Raw genomic sequence first — 23,817 nt, 5'->3', positions numbered from 1 at the left:
GCTTTTCAGTTCCTCTTCACTTTCTGCCATAAGGGTGATGTCATCTGCATATCTGAGGTTATTGATATTTCTCCCGGAAATCTTGATTCTAGCTTAACCACCATTAATTTTGTCAGAGGCCTGTTCTACACATCAGATAATATAAGAGACAACAGTCTTGTGAAATAGAATATCAGTAATTTTGTTGTCCAGTCACTAAGTTGTGTTTGACTCTTTGCGACCTCATGGAGTGTAGCACGCCAGTATCCCCTGGGGCTTGTTCAGATTCATGTCCATTGAGTTGGTGATGCTGTCTAACCATCTCATCCTCTCTCACCCTCTTCTTTTGCCTTCAGTCTTTCCCAGCATCAGGGTCTCTTCCATTGAGTTGGTTCTTTGCATCAGGTGGCCAAAGTATTGGAGCTTCAGCATCAGTCTTTCCAGTGAATATTCAGAGTTGATAGCCTGTAGGATTGACTGGTTTGATCTCCGTGCTGTCGCAGGGACTCTCAAGAGTCTTCTCCAGCACCACAGTTTGAAAGCTTCAATTCTTTGGTGCTCAGCCTTCTTTATGGTCCAGCTCTCACATCCATACATGACTCTTGGAAAAATCATCAGTAACATATCAGTAATATAGCTGGTGACATTAGTAAGGTCATAGTACAGTAGACAGAAATACAAAACAGTTTGAAACAACAAGGAGAGAACAAATGAAAATGATGATTAGTATAACTAGTGGCAGTCTGGATAACAATAAGCCATCAAGTCCAGGGTGGAGCCAGGTGGAGAAGCCAGATTCCAGAGGGAGCAGGTAGAGAGGAAAAGATACATGTTTCATCTTCATTTTAGAAGTTATGCTTTATCAGCATGTTGTAGGTCTCAGTTGTAGGTCTCTATTAGCATAAGAGGAAAGTTTTTCTGGAAAACAAAAATTAAAAGCCACGAATGCTTTGGACAAAAAGTCATAAAAGTGTAAGTTGTATTTATCAGTTCACTTGGTCCCATGTAATTAACTCCTGTTGATCTAGATGAAACCATCAGATTCTCCATTAGTTTTGTAATTTCTTACCCAGTTCAGGATATTATCTGAAAGTCATCAGCAACTTATAATGATCAAAAAGTCCTTTTTATGGATCTTCTTGAAGTACTTCATTTTGTAAAAGTATCAGAGTAAAACAATGACAGAAGACTCAAAATGGCATGGCTAAAGATATCACTACAATGCAGTTGACAAGAAACTTGGTTATTTCTGGGACATGTGACATTTTAAGATAATAACTAGAATTAGACTAGTAGCATTATACTAGCACACACCAGATTTTTAGGAATTCCATATAATTTTGGAATATCTATATTAATGAACTTACCCACATAATATAACCTAAGGTTTATCACCACTTATTTGACAATGTCTTCCTATGTAATTTAACATATCAATTGAACCTAATTACTTTGGGTTGTTTCAGGGGCCCTTGGAATCATCTCAAAGTTAGCTAGAAGTCAAAAGAACTTTGTCAAAGATATCAAAAGGTTTTAAAACACTTGGTCAGATAGGATGATAGGTTAGTGTGAAACAATACTTATTCACTGAACCAAAGTGACAATAAAAGATTTGAAAGGCAAATACAGAAAGTTACAACAGATTACTTACTTAAAAGGTAAGGAAACTTTACAATCTGCTATCAAAAGCAGATCAGTGTCCCAAGAATACTTTGGAGGGGGCATCTGCAGTGGCTGATGGCTTAATCCTTACAGAACTGGAATCGCATCGGCACAGGCAGACCTTATTTTAATGTGATTCGCTTTTATGTGTTCGACAGACATTGTGGTTTTTATAAAGTGAAGGCTTGTGGCTGTGGCGCATCAAGCAAGTCTGTTGAAGCCATTTTTCCAACACCATTTGCTCACTTAGTATTTCTGTGTCACATTTTGGTAATTCTCACAATATTTCAGACCCCCTGGGTCGGGAATATCCCCTGGAGAAGGGAAGGGCTATGCACTCCAGTATTCTGGCCAGGAGAATTCCATAGACAGAGGAGTCTGGCAGGCTACAGTCCATGGAGTCGCAAAGAATCATTCACAACTGAGTGACTTTCACTTTCACCAGCAAAAAGAGTACAACTTGCTGAAGGCTCAGATGATGGTTAGCATTTTTTAATCCATAAAGTATTTTTAAATTAGGATATGCACATTTCTTTTTTAGACATATGCTATTGCATACTGAATAGGCTACAGTATAGTGCAAAACATAGTTTTTATTTATATGCACTGGGAAACCAAAAAAATTCATGTGACTTGCTTTATTTTGATAATTGCTTTATTGTGGTGGCCTGGAACCAAACCCACAATCTCTCTGATGCATGCTTGTATATATTCCACCAGAGAGAACTTTTTGGTATCTTTGTCAGACAAAAATCTACAAGTTAACAAGTAACTTCACTAAATGTGGAATCTTTAGTCAGTAGTAAGTGTTGAGAGGAAGTAAGTTCATTACCCTAGACTAGGGGTCTGCACGCTTTTTCTCTGAAGGTCCAGATAGTAAATGTTTTAGGCCTCACAGGCCATATATTTGTCATCTGGTATTTTTGTCCCCCCACTTTTTTTCTTTCTCCCTGGCAGCACAGAAACAGTCTGTGGGCTGGATTCGGCCTATGTGGCATCATAGTATGCTAGTCCCTACCCCAGACAATCCTTGGGTGGCCATTTCTTCATATGGTACTGTCAGGGGAGTGTGTGATTTCCTCAGTGCTGTCTCATTGCAACAGAAATTTGAAGCAATGGACAGACTAGTGTTATGGCTCCATGTAATTTCCTCATATGGACCAGCATTACAGCTCTGTATTACAGCTCAGTTTTATTTAGAAAGTAAAGGAAAATACATCCTCAAGGCGTGAGGACTGGCCAACCCAAAAGACAGGAAGAGAAGAGAAGCCCCCCCACCCAATTTTGATTCCTCTTTTTATCTGTTTTTTTTCCTCCCCTCCTGGGGCCTGCCCTATGTAACTTGGGCTAGCCAAGAGGGCTGTTTGTTTTATCTGAGGTTGTCACTCCGATCATCCTCAGGCCTTCCTTTGTTCTATTTTCACAGGCTTTTCCCTTCTTTGTCTTTTAGCCACTGCCATTCTAGACTCCTTTTTCCTATTCTAACTACCTATCAATACAAAAGAGCATTCTGCCTACCTCTTCTACTTTCCAAGTTTGCAGTTAATTTTCCTGACAGTGCTTTCTTTTTCAAAGAGTAAAATCAAGTACAATCACTTATTACTTTTGGTGGGGGTGGTAGAATTTAGATATTAAAAATTCTTCTTATTAGAAAGCCTGTGGACATGTTCCTAAATTCAGAAAAGGACAGGTTTGTTGGAAGAGGAAAGTGGGGATGAAGGATGCTAGTTTCAGACACTTTAATTCTGACTCGTTAGAGGGACTCCACTGGCCAGATGTTGAACATGGTAGTTTAGGTAGTTTTGTCCAGTTCTTCTAGATAGTGTAAAAGTGTCCCTGTTGAAAGTCAACAACAACAAAAAATGTTTTATATATTTATTTGGCTGCACTGGGTCTTAGTTGCAGCATGCAGAATCTAGTTCCCTGACCAGGAATTGAACTGGGCCTGCTGCATTGGGAGCACGGGGTCTTAGCCACTGGACCACCAGGGAAGTCTTGAAAGTCAGCATTTTTAAAATGATTTACCTTGCTTTAAAATGCCTTTTCTAGCTACATAAAAAGGGGTCTCTATATTTTCTGAGAGTGTGATGATGCTGTTTTTTGGAGGGAGATCTCTGGCAACTGGGAGAAGAATCAGCAGTGGCTTCACTGTCTGGTTTATTCACCTTGATGTTCTGTTTGGAAACAGATATAAATTGAGATTTCTTACATGTTGAATTTTTTCAAATTTATTGAGACTCTCTCTTTTGCTATTGGTTCCTAGCAGGAGGCCTTGAATAATGCATGGAGTGGTTGCTTCTATTGATAAACACAGTTAATTTTAATTATAGGACTAAGATTTATGCTAATCTTTTTTCTTTGTTTTTATGATTTTGAGTATACATATGAATTAATGGCTTTTAACTAAAGAGGGGAAAATGTCTTTTGGGGGCTTAAAGACATGTTTGGCTGTATTGGAGTGTATGGATTTTTTTCTCTATGTCTGTCTGTTTTGTTAACACGCTGGGTTGTTGGTATCTGAGCAACATTTCACTGAAATGACCCTGGTTTACTGGGAAGTGCTCATTAAATATTTGGTTCAATTATTTTAAGGTGTTGTTTTGGGGCTTCCCTGGTGGCTCAGATGGTAAACCATCCACCTGCAATGTGGGAGACCTGGGTTCAGTCCCTGGGTTGGGAAGATCCCCTGGAGAAGGGAAAGGCTACCCACTTCAGTATTCTGCCCTGGAGAATTCCATGGACAGAGAAGACTTACAGGCTATAGTCCATGGGGTCACAAAGGGTTGGATACAACTGGACTGAGCAACTCTCACACTTTGGGGGGGGTCAGTTCCTTGTGAGGGACGGTCACTTCCTTGTGAAGGATCATGTTCTTTCTTTATTTCATGAAGATTCTAAGAGGGCAGGCACCTAGTGGGAGACCAGCCCAAAGTCTCTCAAATTGAAGATTTAGAATTTGATATACAATTATTCCAAAAGAGCTTTAAAAACCAGCCATGGTCAAGGAACATGAAAAAGGTTCAGCTCATACTCACTCCTGTTAACCAGGTGGTGTGGGTTCTTAGTGACAGGGAACCCTGGGGACGGCAGACAAGGTCTCTGCATCACTAAGTGCCAGGCAAAATGATTATCATTCACAACTGTTCTTGTCTGTTTTCTGTTTCATACCTGTGATTTTTGGCTTTTGGGTTTTTTGTTTGTTGGAGGGGAGGAGTTGTCAGTTAATGTGATAGCTAACAACAGAAACTTAGTTGATGATGGGAAAGGCCATCTTCTCTGATTCATTTCTTTTTAAATATCACTAATTTATACCCCAATTTGTACTTTTGTAGGCAGTTTATAAAAATATATACAATATGAAAAGATATAAAAACAAATCAGGACATGGGGTGAAGGAAGACATGCCTACTGCATGCTATGTACTGTTTTCTGTGCCTGGAATATTCCGGTAAACAAAACAGACAAGTGAAATAAATATTTGGTAATTTTATAATAATAATAGAAAAACCCCAACAACAAAACAAACTTATTGTCCTTATGGAGGACATAGCCTGGGATAAAAGGAGATAGTGAACAAATGTACACATAGATAATGTGATACGGTGTTATTTTGAGCTCCATGGCCAACAGTAAAGAAAGGTTGGGATGAGGATGGGGTGGAAGGAGGGGAGGAGTCGCTATTTATAAGTAAGCCTCTCTGAGATGACATTTGATCCGAGCCCTCTATGAAGTGAGGAGTGGATCATGTGGCATCTGAAAGAAGAGTTCCAGGTTGAGGGAACACTAGGTGTGAGGCTTGAAGGCCTCCCTGTCAGTGAGCGGAGTAGCCAGGAGGCTGGGGGACCTGGAGTGGAGTGAGCAGGAGAGTGGGAGGAGGTTGGGGGCCGTCATGGGTCATTGTAAGAGTGAGCTTTGGAGCCGTACTGAGAATGGTCTCTAGGGGGTAAGGGAGGAAGCGGGGAGCCCTGGTAGGAGCGGAGGCTATTGTACTAATTCAGACAGGAGACGCTGGTAACTTGGGTTGGGGGTTACTAGTAGAGGTGGTAAGTAGTAGTCGGATTCTGTATATATTTTGAAGGAAATGGTGGGAGGAGAGAATGCTTGACAAACTGGCAATGAAAGGGAACTTTCTCAACCTGATAAAGGGCATCTACCCATATCCCTGGTGGCTCAGCTGATAAAGAATCCACCTGCAGTGAGGGAGACCTGGGTTTGATCCCTGGTTTGGGAAGATCCCCTGGAGAAGGGAAAGGCTACCCACTTCAGTATTCTGCCCTGGAGAATTCCATGGACTATACAGTCCATGGGGTCTCAAAGGGTCGGACACGACTGAGCGACTTTCACTTTCACCTAAATTCCACAGCCCACATCATGCTTCATGGTAAAAGACTAAATGCTTTTCCCCCAGAGCAGGAACAAGACAAGGATGTCCCCTCTTGCCATTTCTGTTTAACATCATGCAAGAGATTCTAGCCATGGCAGTTAAGCAAGAAAAAGAAATAAAAGACATCCAGATAGGCAAGAAAGAAGTAAAACTATTTCTGTTTGCAAATAACTTGGTCTTGTATATAGAAGGGCTTCCCAGGTGGTGCTAGTGGTAAAGAACCTGGCTGCCAATGCAGGAGACCTAAGAGGCTCAGTTTCAATCCCTGGGTCTGAAAGATCCCCTGGAGGAGGGCCTGGCAACCCACTCCAGTACTCTTGCCTGCAGAATCCCATGGACAGGGGAGCCTGACCGGCTATAGTCCATAGGGTTGCAAAGAGTCAGAAACAACTGAAGTGACTTAGCATGCATGTATATAGAAAATTCTAAGGAATTTACTTTAAAAACTATTATAACTAATAAATGGCTTCAGCAAGATAGCAGAAAACAGGCCAATATACAAAATTCAATTGTAGTTCTATACATGAGCGGTGAACATTCCAGAAATGAAATGAAGAACATAATTCCAGTTAATGCCATGGAGAGGCACTGGAGAGGGAGGGTGGTGGTGGGAACAGAGTTGAAAAGGGAGGGAGGGAGAGAATGTGGGGAGTAGGTGTGAAGATAGAAGGAAGAAAGGTCTGAGGTCAGAGCCCCAGGTCATCAGTATTTAAAAGTCTGGAAGAAGAGAAGTCAGGCATCTGGACAACCAAAAGAAAGTCATTTCCTGGGGGAAAATGTTTGCGGAGAGGAGGTCTGCAATATGTAGTGTACTGACTGAGGACTCATAGCTGAATGCATGGATTAGTCCTGGATTAGCAGGGGAGAGAAAGGATGAGAGAGGGAGCAGCAAGGAAGGGGTCTGTCCAGACCAACACCCTTGTAAAATACAACAAAAATTGAGTACCAAAAAAAATGAATATGCAAGCCCATTTTTTCCTTATTAGATTCAACAGACATGAATATTACTCTCAAACTATTATAAACACTCACTCAGCTTCTGTACCTGCCCCATCGTAGTCTATAGCAGTTTGAGGAGATGGATGAGTACCAGTCTGTGCACCCACTTTGTGTTGTGAAGGTGTTGTATAGGCCTCAGATTGGCCAGGGGAGCATGAGCTGAAATTCGTTCACCGTGGATTTGGCACAGCATCTGTGCTGGATGGCAGGAGGTATTTGTTAGAGAATAAATGTCCATCTCAGGCTCCAAGAGACTATATATCTCCTTGTTCAGAAAGCATGAAGCCTGAATTTTGGTCCCATTTGGTTTATCATCATGAGCAAGTCAGAAATCACAGGATGTATATTCTGAGCATTATCCCTGTCTATAAATGATAACAGCTATCTGCTTTCTTCCTCTGAATCCTGACATTTCTGTGGTATTTTAGTCTGAATTGCTCATTTAAGCCTCATAGAGCCTTGTAAAGTGGGTGGATTTTGCATTTCTGTGAAGAAAGGAGTTCCGAGAGGCGAAGCAACTTCTCCACCCTCATCCTGCTTGGAGGTGGTGGAGCCAGGACCACCATTTTAGACCCATGCGCTTGCCACCAGACTGGGCTGTGTTATTTTTAATCACTTTTCAGATAGGCGCTTACTGTCAGCTCTAGTATGTCCTGTTTTGTTATGATTTGCAGGTTGAAGTTACTGTCACATTGCGGGTGTGTGTGTGTGTGTTCTCAGCCTAGCAACTAAATAGATTTTGTCTTTAAGTCTGAACAGTTGCTGGATTCCATTCTCCTTGGCATTAAATTCTGAACAGAAGTACTATTTATTTCTAGAAATGCTGCCTAGTAACTGAGTTGTTTCCTCTTCCTTAGTGTATGAATTATTTGCGTTCATCAGTCACATGGGAACGTCCACAATGAGTGGCCACTACGTTTGTCACATTAAAAAGGAAGGAAGGTGAGTCTTTTTAAGAAGGTAAAATGATATCTGTGTTTTATTGAGCACCTGCTATGTGCCAGGCACTCCATCAGGTGTCTGATGTGTCATCTCATTTGGTTCTCACAGTGGTCTCGTAGGGATAGACTCTCAAAGCCATTTTATACATCAAGACTACGTCTGAATTTCAGATGATGAATAACTTTTTAGTATAAATATGTCTCAACTATTACATGGGACATCCTTATATTAAACAAGTATTTGTTGCTTATATGATACTCACATTTGACTGGGTATCCTGTGTTCTGTCTGGCAGCTCTAACACCCAGTGTTCACCCTGTTGTAGCCTTGGCTTCAAGAATTGTGAGGGGTGTGGTGAGTTGGGAATGAGACAGTTGTAGGGTGTCAGGCTGCTGCTGTCTTCAGAGTCTTCTTCCTGGGCTGGACCCCCCAAAACCCCCCCTGGTTTCCCTTCCTTGAACTCCGGCTGAGTGGCCTGTGCTGTGGGTCAGCTCTCTTGAGGCAGCGCTTGGTCACATGGACACTGAAGAACCACGTAACCTTGGCCTCTCCTGGTAGGACGCTGACCTCTTGCTGCGGGAGTGATTGGTCTCCAGCCAGAAATCCACTGTGGTCCTTTTCCACTTAAGTCATTGAAGTCTTGGCTTCTCAGCTTGATTCGTAAAATAGTTGAGCACATGAACTTAATTTATTATTATTTTTTTTTCATTTATTTTTATTAGTTGGAAGCTAATTACTTCACAACATTGCAGTGGGTTTTGTCATACATTGACATGAATCAGCCATGGAGTTAATTTATAGTGAATTCATTTTATTACCAAGCATGACAACTCTTTTAAAAATACATTTCTTAAGAAAAATAGCTTAATTAGAATAGAAAAAGCAGTGAATTTCATCATAAGGAATCTCTAAGATACAAAATCACATGAAGAATATGTTGTCTGGAGGCCAAGAGAGAACTATAGTCTCTATTTTGATACATTTCTGTTTTACTGTTTTCAATGGGAAGAGTGTATGTGTTTGTCTGTATGCACGCATATGTATGTATTTACAACTTTTCTAAAAGCTTGAAGTCTGTACACAGTAAGTACAGTTTTGTAATCTGCTTTTTCCCGCTTCATATTATATTATTTTTTCACTCTCCCAAATATCATTTGAAGACATTTTAATGGTTGTATAATTGTTCACTTCATGTCTATTTATGACTGAAATAGACACATATGTCTTTGACTCCATTTCTGAGGCCATGTAGGGACGTCTACAAATGGAAATGTTTGGAGGCTCCTTTAGGAACTACTTTTTGATTGAACTGAGAATAAAAAAGCAATGTAGTTTCCCGCCAGCATTCTGTTTCCTTTTATGCAATAGACTTGAGTTTGGATTATCTTAAAACGTCTTGATTATTTTAAGTATGGTGCAGTAACTTTCTTCTGTGGTTTCCTAGAACTGACTTAAATCCACCACTCGCTTCTGTCTTTTGTTTTCAGATGGGTGATCTACAATGACCACAAAGTTTGTGCCTCAGAAAGGCCCCCTAAAGACCTGGGCTACATGTACTTTTACCGCAGGATACCAAGCTAAACCTCAGATGTACAAATTGGCGAGAAGAAGCCGTACGCCTTTTTAACTTGCAAAAAAAAAAAAAAAAAAGCAAGAGGTTGGGATAGCCAGACATGAGGGAATACATGGGGTATTTATAGTTTATTTAAAGAACATCATTTGACGCCTTCTAAAATAGAACTGGGAGGAAATTTCTATTAGTGATGATACACTACTGTAGATAGTTTTTCTTTTTATAAATGTTTAAGAAGAAGATGATTTTAAAAAAGTATTCATATTCCTGGTGGGGGATCTTCCACTAGCACATTGAAAACAGGAAGTGCCATCAGACCCCTGTGCTTTGATTTGGGGGTCAGTGATAGTGGTCCCCAGAGAAACCAATAGGGCCAGTTGTGTAGCCTCACCCACCATAAACAAAAAGCCCACTTTTGTTTCATATCGAAAATCAGTAACTGGGCTGAGCTCTATTTGTGACATAATTTTTTTCATGACACACAATAATTTCTGATCTCTCCGTGTATAGATAAGAACATCAGCAATGAAGATATTTTTAATTTAATCATATCAAAATGCATAATACAACTGTATGAATGTGTGTGAGAGTGAGACTGAGAGTGTGAGACCTTTATAGTCAACTAGAAAAGCTGTGACGGGTTGGTTTTTCAAGGTTAAAATAGTTGGAAAAAGCAAGTAAATATTTTAAAGAAACTATATCTCAGGAACAGTTAAAAAAAAAATTAGTTACCCGTTTAGGTTTTCCGGCATTAGAAGGGCTGTTGTCCCTTGCAGTGCTGTCTAGAATTCACTTGGATTTGTGACGTTTGGTGGTATGAACGCAGATGCCCCCAGCAGCAGTGTTTTCTCTGCCAAAAGTAGATGAATTCTGTATCTCAGCAGCCCTTCCCACTAAGGCATAGGCGTGTGTGTTTTTAGTTAAAATAGCTGATCTCTTCTTACCATAACACATGACAACTCCCTGGAATCATTTCAAGTGTCCCAAATTTGTCCGTAATTTTCTCATCCCCCAGCTTGTCGCTTGCTCCCATGTCTCTGTTTTCTGGGGCAGAATTTCATCTCTGCCCTTGGCTAATCACCTCCTGACTTGCCTCCACTGCTTCTCTGCCATGACCAATAGTGTGATCATCAGCAGTTTAAGGGTTTCAGATGCAAAGAAACTTGCTATGATGCTATGAAAGACCATCATTTCTATTTTGGCATTTCAGTATTTTAGTTGCAACCTGGGATTTGATCAGAGTTTCAGATGTGATGAAAAAGTGGAACGGCAGTCTCTAATTTTTCTGCTGCTCTATACCGAATGCTAGGGTCTCTGGAGTTTCTATTTCAGATTGTGCAGTCAAATAAAAAAGGACTTATTGCTGTCTGCTTAACATGCATTTGGTTGGTTAGAAAGGATTTTTCTGGAAGATGTAGGAAAATAAAGTAGAACCAACGGGGTGAAATATAGTACAGAATTTCACAATTCTGTAAATCCAGAAACTGAATTATGAGATGTGCGTTATGAACAGTCAGGATTCTGGTGATGATGGGGGCCCTTCTCACAGGAGATCTGTTAGGCTTGTGAGCGAAGGATGCGGAGCCTGTGGCCTGGGGACCTGGGTTATGTCCATGGCTGGGCAAGTCTCCTCATCCCCCTGTGTCTCACTTCCCTTCTCCACACAATGGTGTGATGACTCTGCCCTTCCTTTCCGGGTGCACTTTGAGAATGTGGTGAGATCTGATACGCTGACCCTCTGAAGAGCAGCAGGCGTGTGGGGCCAGTGTGGCTGGTAGAGAGTGCCTCTCTTCTCTCCTGATGTTTCTTCCTCCTGATGTTTCTTCAGTTTGGGAACAAATGAGATTGGCAGAGGGAGGGAGCTCATGGTGCAGTAACTCTCTACTGAACTGCCCACTGGGGTCACCTTTTCACATCGTCTCAGACATCCCAAAGTAGCCCCACTGGGTGACACAAGTCCCTGACTCTCCCAGAAACCTCCACACTGATCAGCCTTACAAAATCCAGTCTCCTTAGGGCTGAGGATCATAGAATAATGAACACACATGAAACTGATTTGACTGCAGTTACAAAGTGAAGGCCCTTCCTGGGGGGTGGGAGGGTAACTGGGGCTTTGGATTGAAAAGTGGACAAAAATAGCAAGTGTATTCTGAACAAATTAAAAAAAATTTATAATAAAACTTTGCAGAATGAGTGGTTTCAAGCCAGTATGTATAGTTACAGGCTACACATTATTTAATTCATGAAGTAGAAAAAGAAATTCAGCCCTTTTGATACTTAAACACATCATAAGAAAGTGGAATATGGCTGCCTTTTTTTTCTGCCTCACAAAACAAAGGGCTATTTATACAAGGCAAAGTTTTATATATGTGTTCTTCTTTATTTCAGATTGTGAGTTGGGGAAAACTGAAGCAAATATCAGTCTTCTTTCATGCTTATAAATGTATTAATATGTATATCTTAATATGTTCAAGGCAGGCCTACCTGGAATCAGAGTATGGAATATACTGCTTAATTTTATACATGTATGTAGGTGTGATGATTTATGACTGAAAACTGGAATAATGTATTTTGTCAACTGGTCATCAACCTGTTAGGAGTCTTCTCTGTTTTAGGCGGTGGTGTAATTGTGAAATTCTCACTTTGTGTGTGTGTATGTGAAAGAGAGCACTTTCTTCCTGTAAATATCCTTTGATACCCATCTTTGTAAAATCCTGATGAATGTGTCTTGAAATGTACAGCGTATCAAGGTTCTTGTTTTGTTAGTTAATCTAAATGCCCACATAACTCATCAGAAATCCAGTTTAATTCATATTGGGATTCTTTTTTCGAGCAGAGAAGAAGTATGCAAACAAAACTATTAGGAAGAGTCCCATATGAATGCCATTTTATGTCAACATTGCTTTAATATTTTGAATTGACTTGCTGTTTTTTCCCACCTACGAGAGAATGTGCCTGCCATTCCCCTGTGCTCACTGTGGGCTGTAGGGAGTAGCCTGTTCCTCCCCACATCATCTGTTCCTTTGACCTGAACTGGATGAAGCCTTACCTGCAATCTGGTGAGAGCACCTGGATTTGTAGCCTGACTCTACTTCTAAGTGACATGGGGCTGAGTTGCTTTATCTCCCCGGGCCTTTTTCCTTAAAATGAGTGGGTTAGACCAGCTAAGCTCAGGAGTCCATTTCTGCCCTAACATTCAATTCTATTTTTATTTTCCTACAGTTGGTACTATGGTCAGACATGTGAGATGCAAGGGCACAAAGAGGTTAGATGTTGTTTCTGGTTAATAGCTCACACACTCCACTTTTGAACTTGTCTCGTTTTTAGTGTCCCCATCCCAAATTCTAGTCCCAGTTTCTTGGGTAATTACTTTAATTATCCAATTTTTTTTTTCTCTCCATTTCCCAATTGGTCTTTTGTTACCTTTACCTTCTTCCTCAAAGATGAAAAATCTGCTTTACAGCACATCTTGCCCTGAAAAACATCAGAACTGCCTTCAGCTAACTCTGTAACCTTTATGGAATATTATCTTATTTTAATTCAGTTATAGCTGTGATCCTCAAGTAAGTTTTTCTACCACACAAATGATGTCTTTTTATCTGGTAGGCATCATGGTTGCTACATCACATCATCCGTGTGGGGAGATGGCTGGTGTTGGGAGCAGGATGGGGGGACAGGGTTAGATAAGTTGTGATTCTATGCTTTACCTAAGGTCGAAAATTCTAGGTTACAGAACAAGCTTCTGTACCCTTAAGTTGGTGTATAAGCCAGGCAGTGCCACAGAGATTCCCTACTCAGTAGATAATCCTGAAAGCGTTTGTGTTATGATTCTGTAGACCCATGTGATTCAACACAGTTGTCCATGGCCACATGTGACTCATGACTGGAAATGCAGCCTGTCCACAATGAGGTGGTGCTGTAAACGGAAAATGCCTACCAGATTTGGAAGGCTTAATACCAGAAAGAATGCAAAATATTGCATCAATATTTTATACTATGTGCTAAAGCGACAGTATTTTAGACATATCAAGATATTGATAAAGCCTTTCTTTTAATCTTTTTTAAATGTGGCTACCAAAAAAGATTGAAATTAGACACGTGTTGTACTTCGGTTGGACAGTGCTCCTCTAGGCCAGGTGCTGTGGGGAGGTAGTAGAGATCATGTAGGCATAGAAGGTAATTCTGCAAAGCATCCATAGAGAAGCAGCACAAACATTTTCATTGGAGTCGGGAGCACTGTGAGGTACAGAATGCCTTCTAGAAAGCAGATTTTTCTACCTAAGAACCAATATATGTATATAGAAGACCCCAAATGAAAACCAGAAACACATGAGCCCAAACTCTGTTCCTTCAGTTTTGCCTAAAAGCTGCTGACTTTGTGTTTCTTTTTAAAGCATCTTCCAGGTGCCAAGGATATTAGCCACATGAGGGTGTTGGGCAGATTTGTTTCACTTTGGGCAACATTCTCTTGTGGTTTCCCCTCCCCAGATATTGTTTTCATCTGTTCAGAGCTGGGCATGTTGAAATAAATGTGCAAATCTGGCTGCTCCTCCTGGCCTCTGCAGAGGCTGAGCCTGTGACCTGCACCCATCTGCTTGGCAGGTTTCGATGTTGGTTCCTGAAGAGAGTTGGTGTTTCTTTTGCACTAGTCACAGTTGTTGTTTGAAATATCTCAAATGTTTTGGGAGACTATTTGCCTGTGATGGAAAGAGAGATGGATGATTTACTGCTTCACTTCTTTTAAAATTAAAAGCTATTCTCACAATCTGAGGTCCTTTGTGGCTCTTTTATTTTTTTTTCTTTTGCAAAACTGCCAGGTGAACTGATATTGCCTTTTGCAGGTTCTTATCCACCAGTGGAACAGGTAACTAATTTTATTTCTTTTTAGGGTTTCTTTGTGTGGGCGCTGGGGCTGCTGGGTCCCCATCAATAGTGGAACATTGGTGATGGCAATGTGCTACCTCCGTTAAGGAGGGAGGGGTGGGGCGGGGGGAGTCTGTGATCTCTTCTCTATTGAGTGCCGAGCTGAATACTGGAATCAATTAAGACCTTTCTGTGGCTCCCTGCTTCTGTTTGCTAATGGCTTCCTTAATGTAGGTATGAGCAGAATCAGCACTAGTTGAATCAAGAGATTTCAGCATTTTTATGACAATATTTCTAGGCTGTATGAGTTTCCTATTGCTGCTGTGACAAATTACAACTTTAGTGGCTTCAGACAATACATTAGGTCAGAGGTCTGGAAGTGGGTCTCACAGGGCTAAAATCAAGGTGTTGGCAGGAGGGGATCTGTAGGGGAAAATCCATTCCCCACTTCTTGCAGTTTGGGGATGCTGTTGGCACTCCTTGGTTCATGATCTCCTGACAGCATTTGCATCACTCCAGCATCAGCTTCCATTGTCATATCTCCTGCCTCTTTCTTACAGAGACCCTTGTAATTACATGCGTTTACCCAGATAGTCCAGGATAATCTTCCCATCTCAGGATCTTTAATCACAGCTGCAATGTTTCCGTTGCCATATAAGATGATTAGGATGTGGACACCTCTCAGGGGGCCTTATTTTGCTTGCTATCTAGGGCATACTAACTGCTACTTAAAATGCCTAAATTTAATGCCTAAAATTTTTTAAAAAGACAAACCTATTTATCTTTAAAATCTAAGTAAAATCAGTGTCATATCATCTGTTTTGGTGAGGGACTAAGAGGAGAAGGAAATGATGGGGATGTGAGAGGTTGCTTACTGCTTGTGGTTTTAGGACAGTTGTTTGCAAGCCAGCTGCTGCTGGTTGGCATAGCCCGTCTTGTCCAGTAGCAGAAAGTTTATGTGTATGTGCTGTTTGAACTCATCGTTCAGCTTTTCAGATGTCGTCAGTGATAAACTTCAGTCACAGTGGAGAAATTTAACAGGAAAATGGTGAGTAATTCTTATCCGTATGTAACCAATTATTTAAAAATCTACTAGGAAGAGTCTTTCAGTGAAGTAGAAAGTCAGGGTGGAATAATGGCAAGAGTAGAAGCATATAGACAAGTTCAAATCCTATTTCCAACACAGACTAGCTCTGTGACTTTGGTAAGTATTTAATATCCTGAGACTCAGTCTTCTCATCTGTTCAGTGGGTGTAATACTTGTGATGAGTTGTATAAAGCATCTGATAGTCTGGTGGACACAGGGTATTTTTACTGTGGTATGTCATCATTTTAACCCATGTAGCATTTTGACTCTGGAAGTTTTGACCAATTGTTTTAATCTAAAAATTAAAAAAAATTAATTACAACATTGACTTTTTTTTCCAGAATTTTTTTTTTTAGAGATGGTTCCATTAAGATGATTCCAATTTATTATGTTAATCTGTGTAGCATGGTTCATCATTCAGAAACTACTAACCATCTACTGTGTGCCGGACATTGTTTTTCTTGGACATGTTGTTCAGTTGCTCAATTGTGTCCAACTCTTTGCGATCCCATGGACAGGATATGTCTTTTCTTGGACCTATCAGTAAACAAAGTAGATATGGGTCTCTGCCCTTGCTAAGTTAATTTTCTACCAAAGAGAGATACTAAACATAAGAAATCAGTAAATGACATATTAAAACTTTCTGAGTCTTTTGGAAAAAAGAAATGTAGACCAGGAATGGACATGCATGTTGAGGTACTAAATCAGGGAAGTACCTGACCAGGGAAGGTATCATTTGAAGGTGAGATTTGAAAGAAGACTTGAAGGATGGTAAGGCATCATTCGTCAAAATAGATGTCTGGGGCAAGGATACACTTGGCAGAGGGACCAGCTGGAGTAGCAGCCCCAGGGTAGGAATGTATCTGATGTGTTGGAGAAGCAGCAAGGGAACCAATGTGGTTGGAAGGGAAGGAGGAGAGTGGGAGCCAGACTGCCTTAGCCAAAGAGGCATTGGAAGGGCTTGGCTTTAGAGTAAAATGGGGAGCCCTGAACTGCTCTGCCCGAATTTTCAGGGAGATTGTTCTTTGTTTAGCTGAGATGGCAGGAAGACAAGGACAGAAGTAGGGGCTACTGTGGTGAGCAAGGGGAGATATTGATGCTCAGAGGGACGGATGGCAGCAGTGGGGGTAGTGTGGATGGGCAATTCTAGATACATTTGAATGTAAGGCCAATAGGATTTCCTGATGGATAGACTGTGGGGTGTGAGGGAATGAGTAGCTAAAGCTGCCCCCAAAGTTTTTGTTCTGAGCAACTGAAGAATGTAGTTGCAGTCAGCTAAGGTGGTGAGGGTGTGGTGAGGTTACAGCTGGTGGTGGAGAAAGATGATCAGGAGTCTGGCTGGGGACATGTTGAGGTTGAAGTGCCAGTTAGAGCTCCATGGCTGATGTTGAGTAGGAAGCTGAACATACCATACAACTCTGGACTTTGGATAGAAGTCTGGACTGTAGATATAAAATTGGGAGTGGTTGGTATCTAGATGGGTGGGATTGTCAATGGAGGGAGACCAGAAATAACAAGAGGTCCAGGGACTGAGCCCTTGAACATAAGTCGGTGAGAAGACAAGCCAGCAAAGGAGCCCAGGGACGGGTGGCCACTGTCGTGCCCAGAAACCAAGGGCATAGTGCCTGGAAGTGGAAGCCAAGTGAGGAAAGCATCCTGAGGAGGTGGGAGTGACCAAATAACCGTGGTAGGCTGAGGAAGATGAGTTCACTGTGAGACTGGTCAACTTGGAGTGACGTGTAGTCTCCATGGGAGCAGTTTGGGAGAGGAATTGCAAAACAATGCAGACAATTCTTTGGAGGAGTTTTGGTACAAAAGAAAGCGGGGTGGTGACTGCTAAGGGAAGTGAGTGGGACTGAGAGAACTTTTTCCTTTTAAATATGAGAAATAAGATGGTCAAATAAAGAATATGAAGGAAGGGGACAGAAGTGCTGATCCTCTGTTCTTGAACAGCCAAGAGGACACAGAATCTGGTGCCAGAGTTGGAGCTGACTTTAGGCAGGGCCTGGAAGACTTGTGTGTGGACAGGAGGAAGGCAGACGCCATGGTGAGGAGACCAGGAGACAATGCCGAGAGTCTGGGAGTTCTTTCCTGTGTTTATTTTCTGAGGGAAAGAGGAAGCAAGGTGGCCATCTTAGGAGGGGGTGTGAGGGAGGATATGTGGAGAGAGGAAGAAGGTAAGACAGTTAACCAGTTGAACTCTTCCCAGATTTTTACATTTCCCTTTTTGGTTTAGTGAACTTACTTTGTTAACAGTTCTGTAAATTTAAAAGAACAATCTTGAGTCATCAGTTTGTGTTTGGTCCTCATCAGTTTTCCCATTATAACTTGCTATTGAGGGCTCCCCTGGTGCTCTGATGGTAAAGAATCTGCCTGCATTGCAGAAGACGTGGGTTTGATCCCTGGGTCGGAAAGATTCCTCTGGAGAAGGTCATGGCAATCCACTCCGGTATTTTTGCCTGGAAAATCCCATGGACAGAGGAGCCTGGTGGGCTGCAGTTCATGGGGTTGCAAAGAGTCAGACACGATTAAGTGACTAACACTTACGGACTGGATACAATTAGCAGTAGAGCAAAAGCTTAGGACCTGAGTGCTCCCTGAGGTTAAAATGAAACCTCTGCCTGAGGACTCTGTAGCAGGTAGCTTCAGGAAATGTGAACTAGCTTCCTGTTTCCCTTCCAGAGAACTGGGGCTGAGAAGGCTGCCCTTCTGGACTCCACCCTCCTGAGTTCAGTGAGCAAACTTGAGGAGAGTGCCTACAGAGAATCAGTAGTTTACTTCCACAGGGCAAAATGCCAAAATTAACTGTTGGTGCCTGAAGTTCTGATTCCTTAAGCTGATCACCAGCAGGTGTTAAGTAAGGAAAAAATATATCAGTCCTTTGTGAACTCTGAAGTGCTGCATAGGTAAGGTATTACCTTAAGGAGCCCTGTAAAGAAATGTGAAGAACCATTCAGACCCTGGGCTGCTGTTGTACACACACATGGAGTGAAGCAGCTATGAGAGGAAATTAATATTCATATTTAAAAAATTGGGGAGAGGGTCAGAGACATAGAAAGGGTTTGAGTTACGCCAGAGGTAGGAGAGGAGCCACAGTTCACCACTAGGTAGATGGGACTTTACTGCCTGGAGAATAACAGTGAAGCAGGAGTGAAAAGATGTACAGCTTAATTTTACAGAGGAGAAAAGAGAATCCCACCAAGGGTAAGTGCGGCCTCCAATTGAAAGAGACAGGGCACTGAGGAGGGAATCCCCAGCTCCACTTGGCTGGCTTCTTGCTGTTCAAATCTCAGCCCAAAACACCAGGTAAGAGAAACCTTTCCTGACCTGTCCAGATAAAGGAGCCCAGTCACTCTCATTTCTTACTAACCTTGTTCTTCTAGCACTTAGCATACTACATAAGCAATGTGGGAAAATACTAAGATGAAGTCTTAATACCCAACAGAGTTGTGCTATGATATGTAATATTTCACTAAATATATAGAAGTTACCTTGTTCTTTTAGCACTTTGCAGCATTCTCATCTATTAAAAGTACTTGTTGTTGATATCCAAGCTCTTCAAAGGTTTGATTTACTTACCACTGTCCTGCTCTAGAACAAGACCTGTACTTAGTATGTGCTCAAAGATTTGACCAAAAAAGAAAAAGACCCTAAAACAAATATATTTTAATACTTTTATTCTAAAAGAAAAAGCCCCACAAAAATCCACCAAAGCTCAATTTCAGGTTAAATAATATTTTAGACTTTAACAAAGGAGGAGGATTTTAAAGTTTTTTTTATCTAAAAATGCATTCCTGATCTCCAGATAACTCATGCAAAATTATAGTGCTATTCAATAAAAAGACCTTTTAACCAGGAGTACAAATTGGATTGTTTGATTTGAAGCAATTCTGATCCCTGTATCCCATTTTGAAAGATATTTGAAAAGACCTTGAAGCCACAGACAAAGTTTATTTGAAAACATAGTTTAAAATTGCACAAATATAAATACAATTTAATAATGTGAAAAAGGGGAAGGCATGCTTCCATTAAGTACAAAAATACTACCTTAATCTTGGTACTTTGCAAATTATAAGCCAACAGTAAATTAAACACATCAATCAATATGATAAGAGATTTTTATGGTAGTAATTTTATTTCAAAGAGCAATGCAGGGAAATACTAAGATGAAGTCTTAATACCCAGCAGAGTTGTGCTATGATATGTAATATTTCATTAAATATACAGATACATTGTCATGTAGTATGCCAATAAATTTAATGCCCCCACCCCTACTGTCATTAATTTACTATAGGTCACTTAATTTGGGTTGGTTTTAATTTAAAAGCTCAATGTAAACATTAAGGTTAATTTTTTTCTGTTATCTATTGAGGTTAAAAATGAAATCCCAAGATTTTAAACATAATTGAGCATGATAAGGAAGCATCACAGAAGAATTTGTCCCAAACAGTATTTTAGATTAGATATGCAATATTCATAGATATACAAAATATATAGAAACATCTCTTCTAAATAGTTAATAAATGCTTGTTATAGTTTGTAAAAAGTTTACTAAATTAATCAGGTTTATTTTCAACAAATGTAAACAAAGTTGGGCAATGAAAATTGAAGAGGGTTTGGGTTAGATGATATGGGGGGAATTGAAAATAAATTAGTAAAATTTAGGCTTGCTCTGTTTCCTTTGTCTACTGGTAACACGTTCAATCATGAACATCTTTCTCATGTAGCACAATTCCTTTGTGGTATTTTTATATATCTCATTGAAAAGGCCAAACTACCTCATTGAGTGTGTATATTCCTTCCATTTCCTTCTCTAAGAAAGAAAAACCCACATTTTATGGTAAGTAAAGAACTGCCTCATTCATTATTTTCCATCTTATTATTTTGAGTACAGGTTTCTGAAAGTGTTCCAATGAGCCTGTCGGGTTTTGCTGTGACGCTGTACGGCAAGAGTTCTTTATTGGAGAGCAGTCTTAAGAAAACAGTTTTGAGATCGGGGCACTTATTTCCAGAGTGTGCTATTTTGGTATTTCTGCAGAGGGTGCAGGTAGTGGAAACTTTATTCAAGGCAAAATACCACCTGAGAGGAGAGTTTGTGAAATCACACACTTTAGTTTTCTGGTTTTTTCCCTCCTCTTAACTGTTTAATGCTTCCACACAGTGGGCTTGGCGCTCACCTGCATGTGTGTGGGGATATACAGGGATATGAAGTGGTGACAAAGCTGGCATAACATAGGATGCCACTATTGTCTGACTGAGCTTTGCCCCCCTCCACTTCTGGTCTCCTTGTCCTTATTTTTCCTTAAAGCAGGCGTCACAGAAAGTCAGTGAGAAGACTTTAGAGTTGGTTCTGAGTGACTGTGAAGTCACCTCATCAACCTTGAATGTCAGTGTGTTTACACAGATTGACCACGTCCAGTTTCTTAAGGGATGTGGCCCCAAGTAGCTCACTTACCATATGAACAGGGCTGTGTTGAGGACAGTGGTGTGATAGATGCCCCACCCACTACGTGACATTTGTGGAAATTAAGACCCTGTGTCCACTTTGCCTTATGATGTTTTTCATGCACCTGATGTTACCCTGACCTCCCCACCTTATTAAGAATGTCAGCATTTCTAACTTAGAAAAAGTTTGAAATGCACTCTTAAAATTGTGCCGAGGCAATCAATATGCTTTTGTTTAGTAGCATTCAGACATGTGGATTTTGTTTTGGGTCTGTTGTGCCTCAACTGCTTTTTAAAAACTGTTCGGATGTCTAAATATCTGGTTTTCTTACAGGATTAGTTTGGCGCTGGCTGCAACACTGCACTGCATAAACCAGCTGTGTGAATCTCTAAAGTTTGGTGTAAATAGCATGAGAACAACCTCAAGGATAGGATACTAAAGGTAGAAAAACTGGAACACAAAGTTCATGAAAATGCTCCCTGTTCAGAAGCAAGGAAAAATAAGCTAACCTATGAGACTTAATCATGCACAGGGTAAATTTACATTCAGTAAAGTTATCTTGCATGCTTTGGTTAATATTCGAGTAGGCAGACTTTGCAAGTACTAATGCATGCGTTATCTTGGTACCTGAGGTTATATGTTTTACTTTTTAAAAACTGCCTTTTTACAAACCTTATGCCAGAGTTCAGATAGCTACAAACACTCTTAAAAAATATATAGATCTATCTACTTCTTAATTCAAACAGTTTAATTTCAACCAGTTCTATAAATACTGAAATAAGGAAATTGTGCAGTAAAATCTGGCGAGGGAATACATTTGAAATTATTTTTACAAAGTTGAAATCATGCATGTGCATGTGTAATAATTCCTAAAACAGGGGGCCTCAAGAAGATGGCACACAAATGAAGCCTTCAAAACACCCTGTTACTAGAATGCTTCTAGAAGCATTTCGAGCAATAAAAACAATCACCATAGCAACAACAACATACAGTCCAGTTCTGTGCAACTGATTCAGGGACAAATGGACACAAAATGATCATTTTGCTTTTTCTGTTTCTGAGGCACTCACAGACAAAGCTTATGGTACAGAGTTTGGGAGCTCCTGTTATAAGTAGGACTAACTACAGTTGTATTCAAGTCTTGCCTGTATAGCACAAATACACTAAAAAGACTTATATTAATGGCTAGACACAGACCTAAGATTTAACATAATAGTTCTCATAAAAGAGAATTAAGTAGTTCTCTTTAATAATAGAGACAGAACTATTATGTTAAAGAAAGAGGAAAGCAGCATAAAATTGAAAGTGAGTGGGTCCTGGACATTCCAACCCAGTTAACTGTCACAAATTTGCCATTCTAGTTGGAACACAGATTGGCTGAGAAAGCGCACCTCAGTGTTCTACTAAACATTTCCTGGTGGATAAGATCTGCCTTTCTTTCAAGGAGTCATGGGGATTGAGTGGGAGAAAGCAAAGGGAATGATGACTCAATGTGATAGGCCCCTTATTTCTCCTTTTCTCTACTCCTCCTTTGCCTCATTGTGAAGGTACAGGAGCACATGGAAATAGCCCAGCAGACACAGTTATAACATTTTGAAATTCAGCAGTGATCACTGGCCATCTCTGCATTTTCATCCTATTTACTAGTGAAACTGGTCCTTGAAAGTCACATGAAATGGAGTGGTAAAATAGTAAAAATAGTAAAATATTACCATTCTCTAAGAGATCTTAGGCTATTTATTACTCAGTAACCCAAGAAAAAAAATGTACTCAAAGCCTTCCTAGAGTACCCCAGAAGGTAACCCAAAATACCTATCCTTTCAAATGGAAGAGAAATTTGAATGACAATTTTACATCATGAAGATAAGATGCAAAAGTCAGTTCTGCCTTAAATGTGTCAACAATTAAAAATAGGTGTATACAATACACACTGATCTGAAATCTTGCTACTTAAGTTTTTGGTGCTCTGATTTCTATAAACTTCCACTTGCTTTCCAGCAACTGTTTTTACTTAATTTTGTTAAAAAGTATCATCATATAAACCAACTTATTTATAAAACAGAAACAGACTCACATATTTTGAAAATAAATTTGTGGTTTCCAAAGAGGGAAACATAGCAGCAAGGATAAATTAGGAGCTTGTAATTAAAACACAATGTAAAACAACCAACAAGGACCTACTGTATTGTACAGGGAACTCAATATTTTGTAATAAGTTATATGGGAAAAGAATCTGGAAAAGAATGTGTATTTTATATATAGTGAAATTGGTATATACATACATCTATGTGTGTATGTGTGTGTGTATATATATATATATATATATATATATATATATATAGGCAACCCAGTCCTAGTTCCCACTCTTGCCTGGGAAATCCCACAGACAGAGGAGGCTGGCAGGCTACATCCCATGGGGTTGCAAAGAGTCAGACATGACTTAGAAAATGAAGAATAACATATGTAACTGAATCGGTATGCTGTACACATGAAACTCACTCAGCATTGTAAATCAACTATATACTCCGATAAAATTTTTAAGAAGTATCACTGAAGGAAGACATTCTATGCTCTTGGATTAGAAGAATCAATATTGTTAAAATGGCCATACTACCCAAAGCAATCTACAAATTTAATGTGATTAAATTAATCAAATTTAATTAAATTTGATTTAAATCAAATCCCTATCAAATTACACATGACATTATTCATAGAACTAGAACAAATAATCCTAAGATTTATATGGAACCATAAAAGACTCAGAGTTGCCAGAGCATACTAAGGAAGAAGAACAAAGCCAGGAGGCATAACCCTCCCAGACTTCAGATGATACTACAAAGCTAGAGTAATCAAAACATCATGATACTAGAACAAAAACAGAC

General features: G+C 40.2%; 1 protein-coding gene across 2 annotated transcripts in view; it reads left to right on the top strand.

The window, feature by feature from the left end:
* The window catches only part of USP13 (ubiquitin specific peptidase 13), a 130,486-nt gene extending 116,182 nt beyond the window's left edge, over positions 1-14,304 (top strand). For both annotated transcript variants that reach the window (XM_043473666.1, XM_043473665.1), the window contains 2 exons: positions 7,882-7,966; positions 9,454-14,304. In XM_043473666.1, the coding sequence (XP_043329601.1) occupies positions 7,882-7,966; positions 9,454-9,547 (179 nt within the window). In that variant the 3' untranslated portion in view covers positions 9,548-14,304. The remainder of the gene's footprint in view (positions 1-7,881; positions 7,967-9,453) is intronic.
* The last annotated feature ends 9,513 nt before the right edge of the window (positions 14,305-23,817 follow it).

The sequence above is a fragment of the Cervus canadensis genome, chromosome 7 (genome assembly GCF_019320065.1).
Source record: "Cervus canadensis isolate Bull #8, Minnesota chromosome 7, ASM1932006v1, whole genome shotgun sequence".
In the NCBI taxonomy this organism is placed as follows: domain Eukaryota; kingdom Metazoa; phylum Chordata; class Mammalia; order Artiodactyla; family Cervidae; genus Cervus; species Cervus canadensis.
The sequence above is the reverse complement of the archived record's forward strand: the minus strand, read 5'-3'. Positions and strand labels throughout refer to the sequence as shown.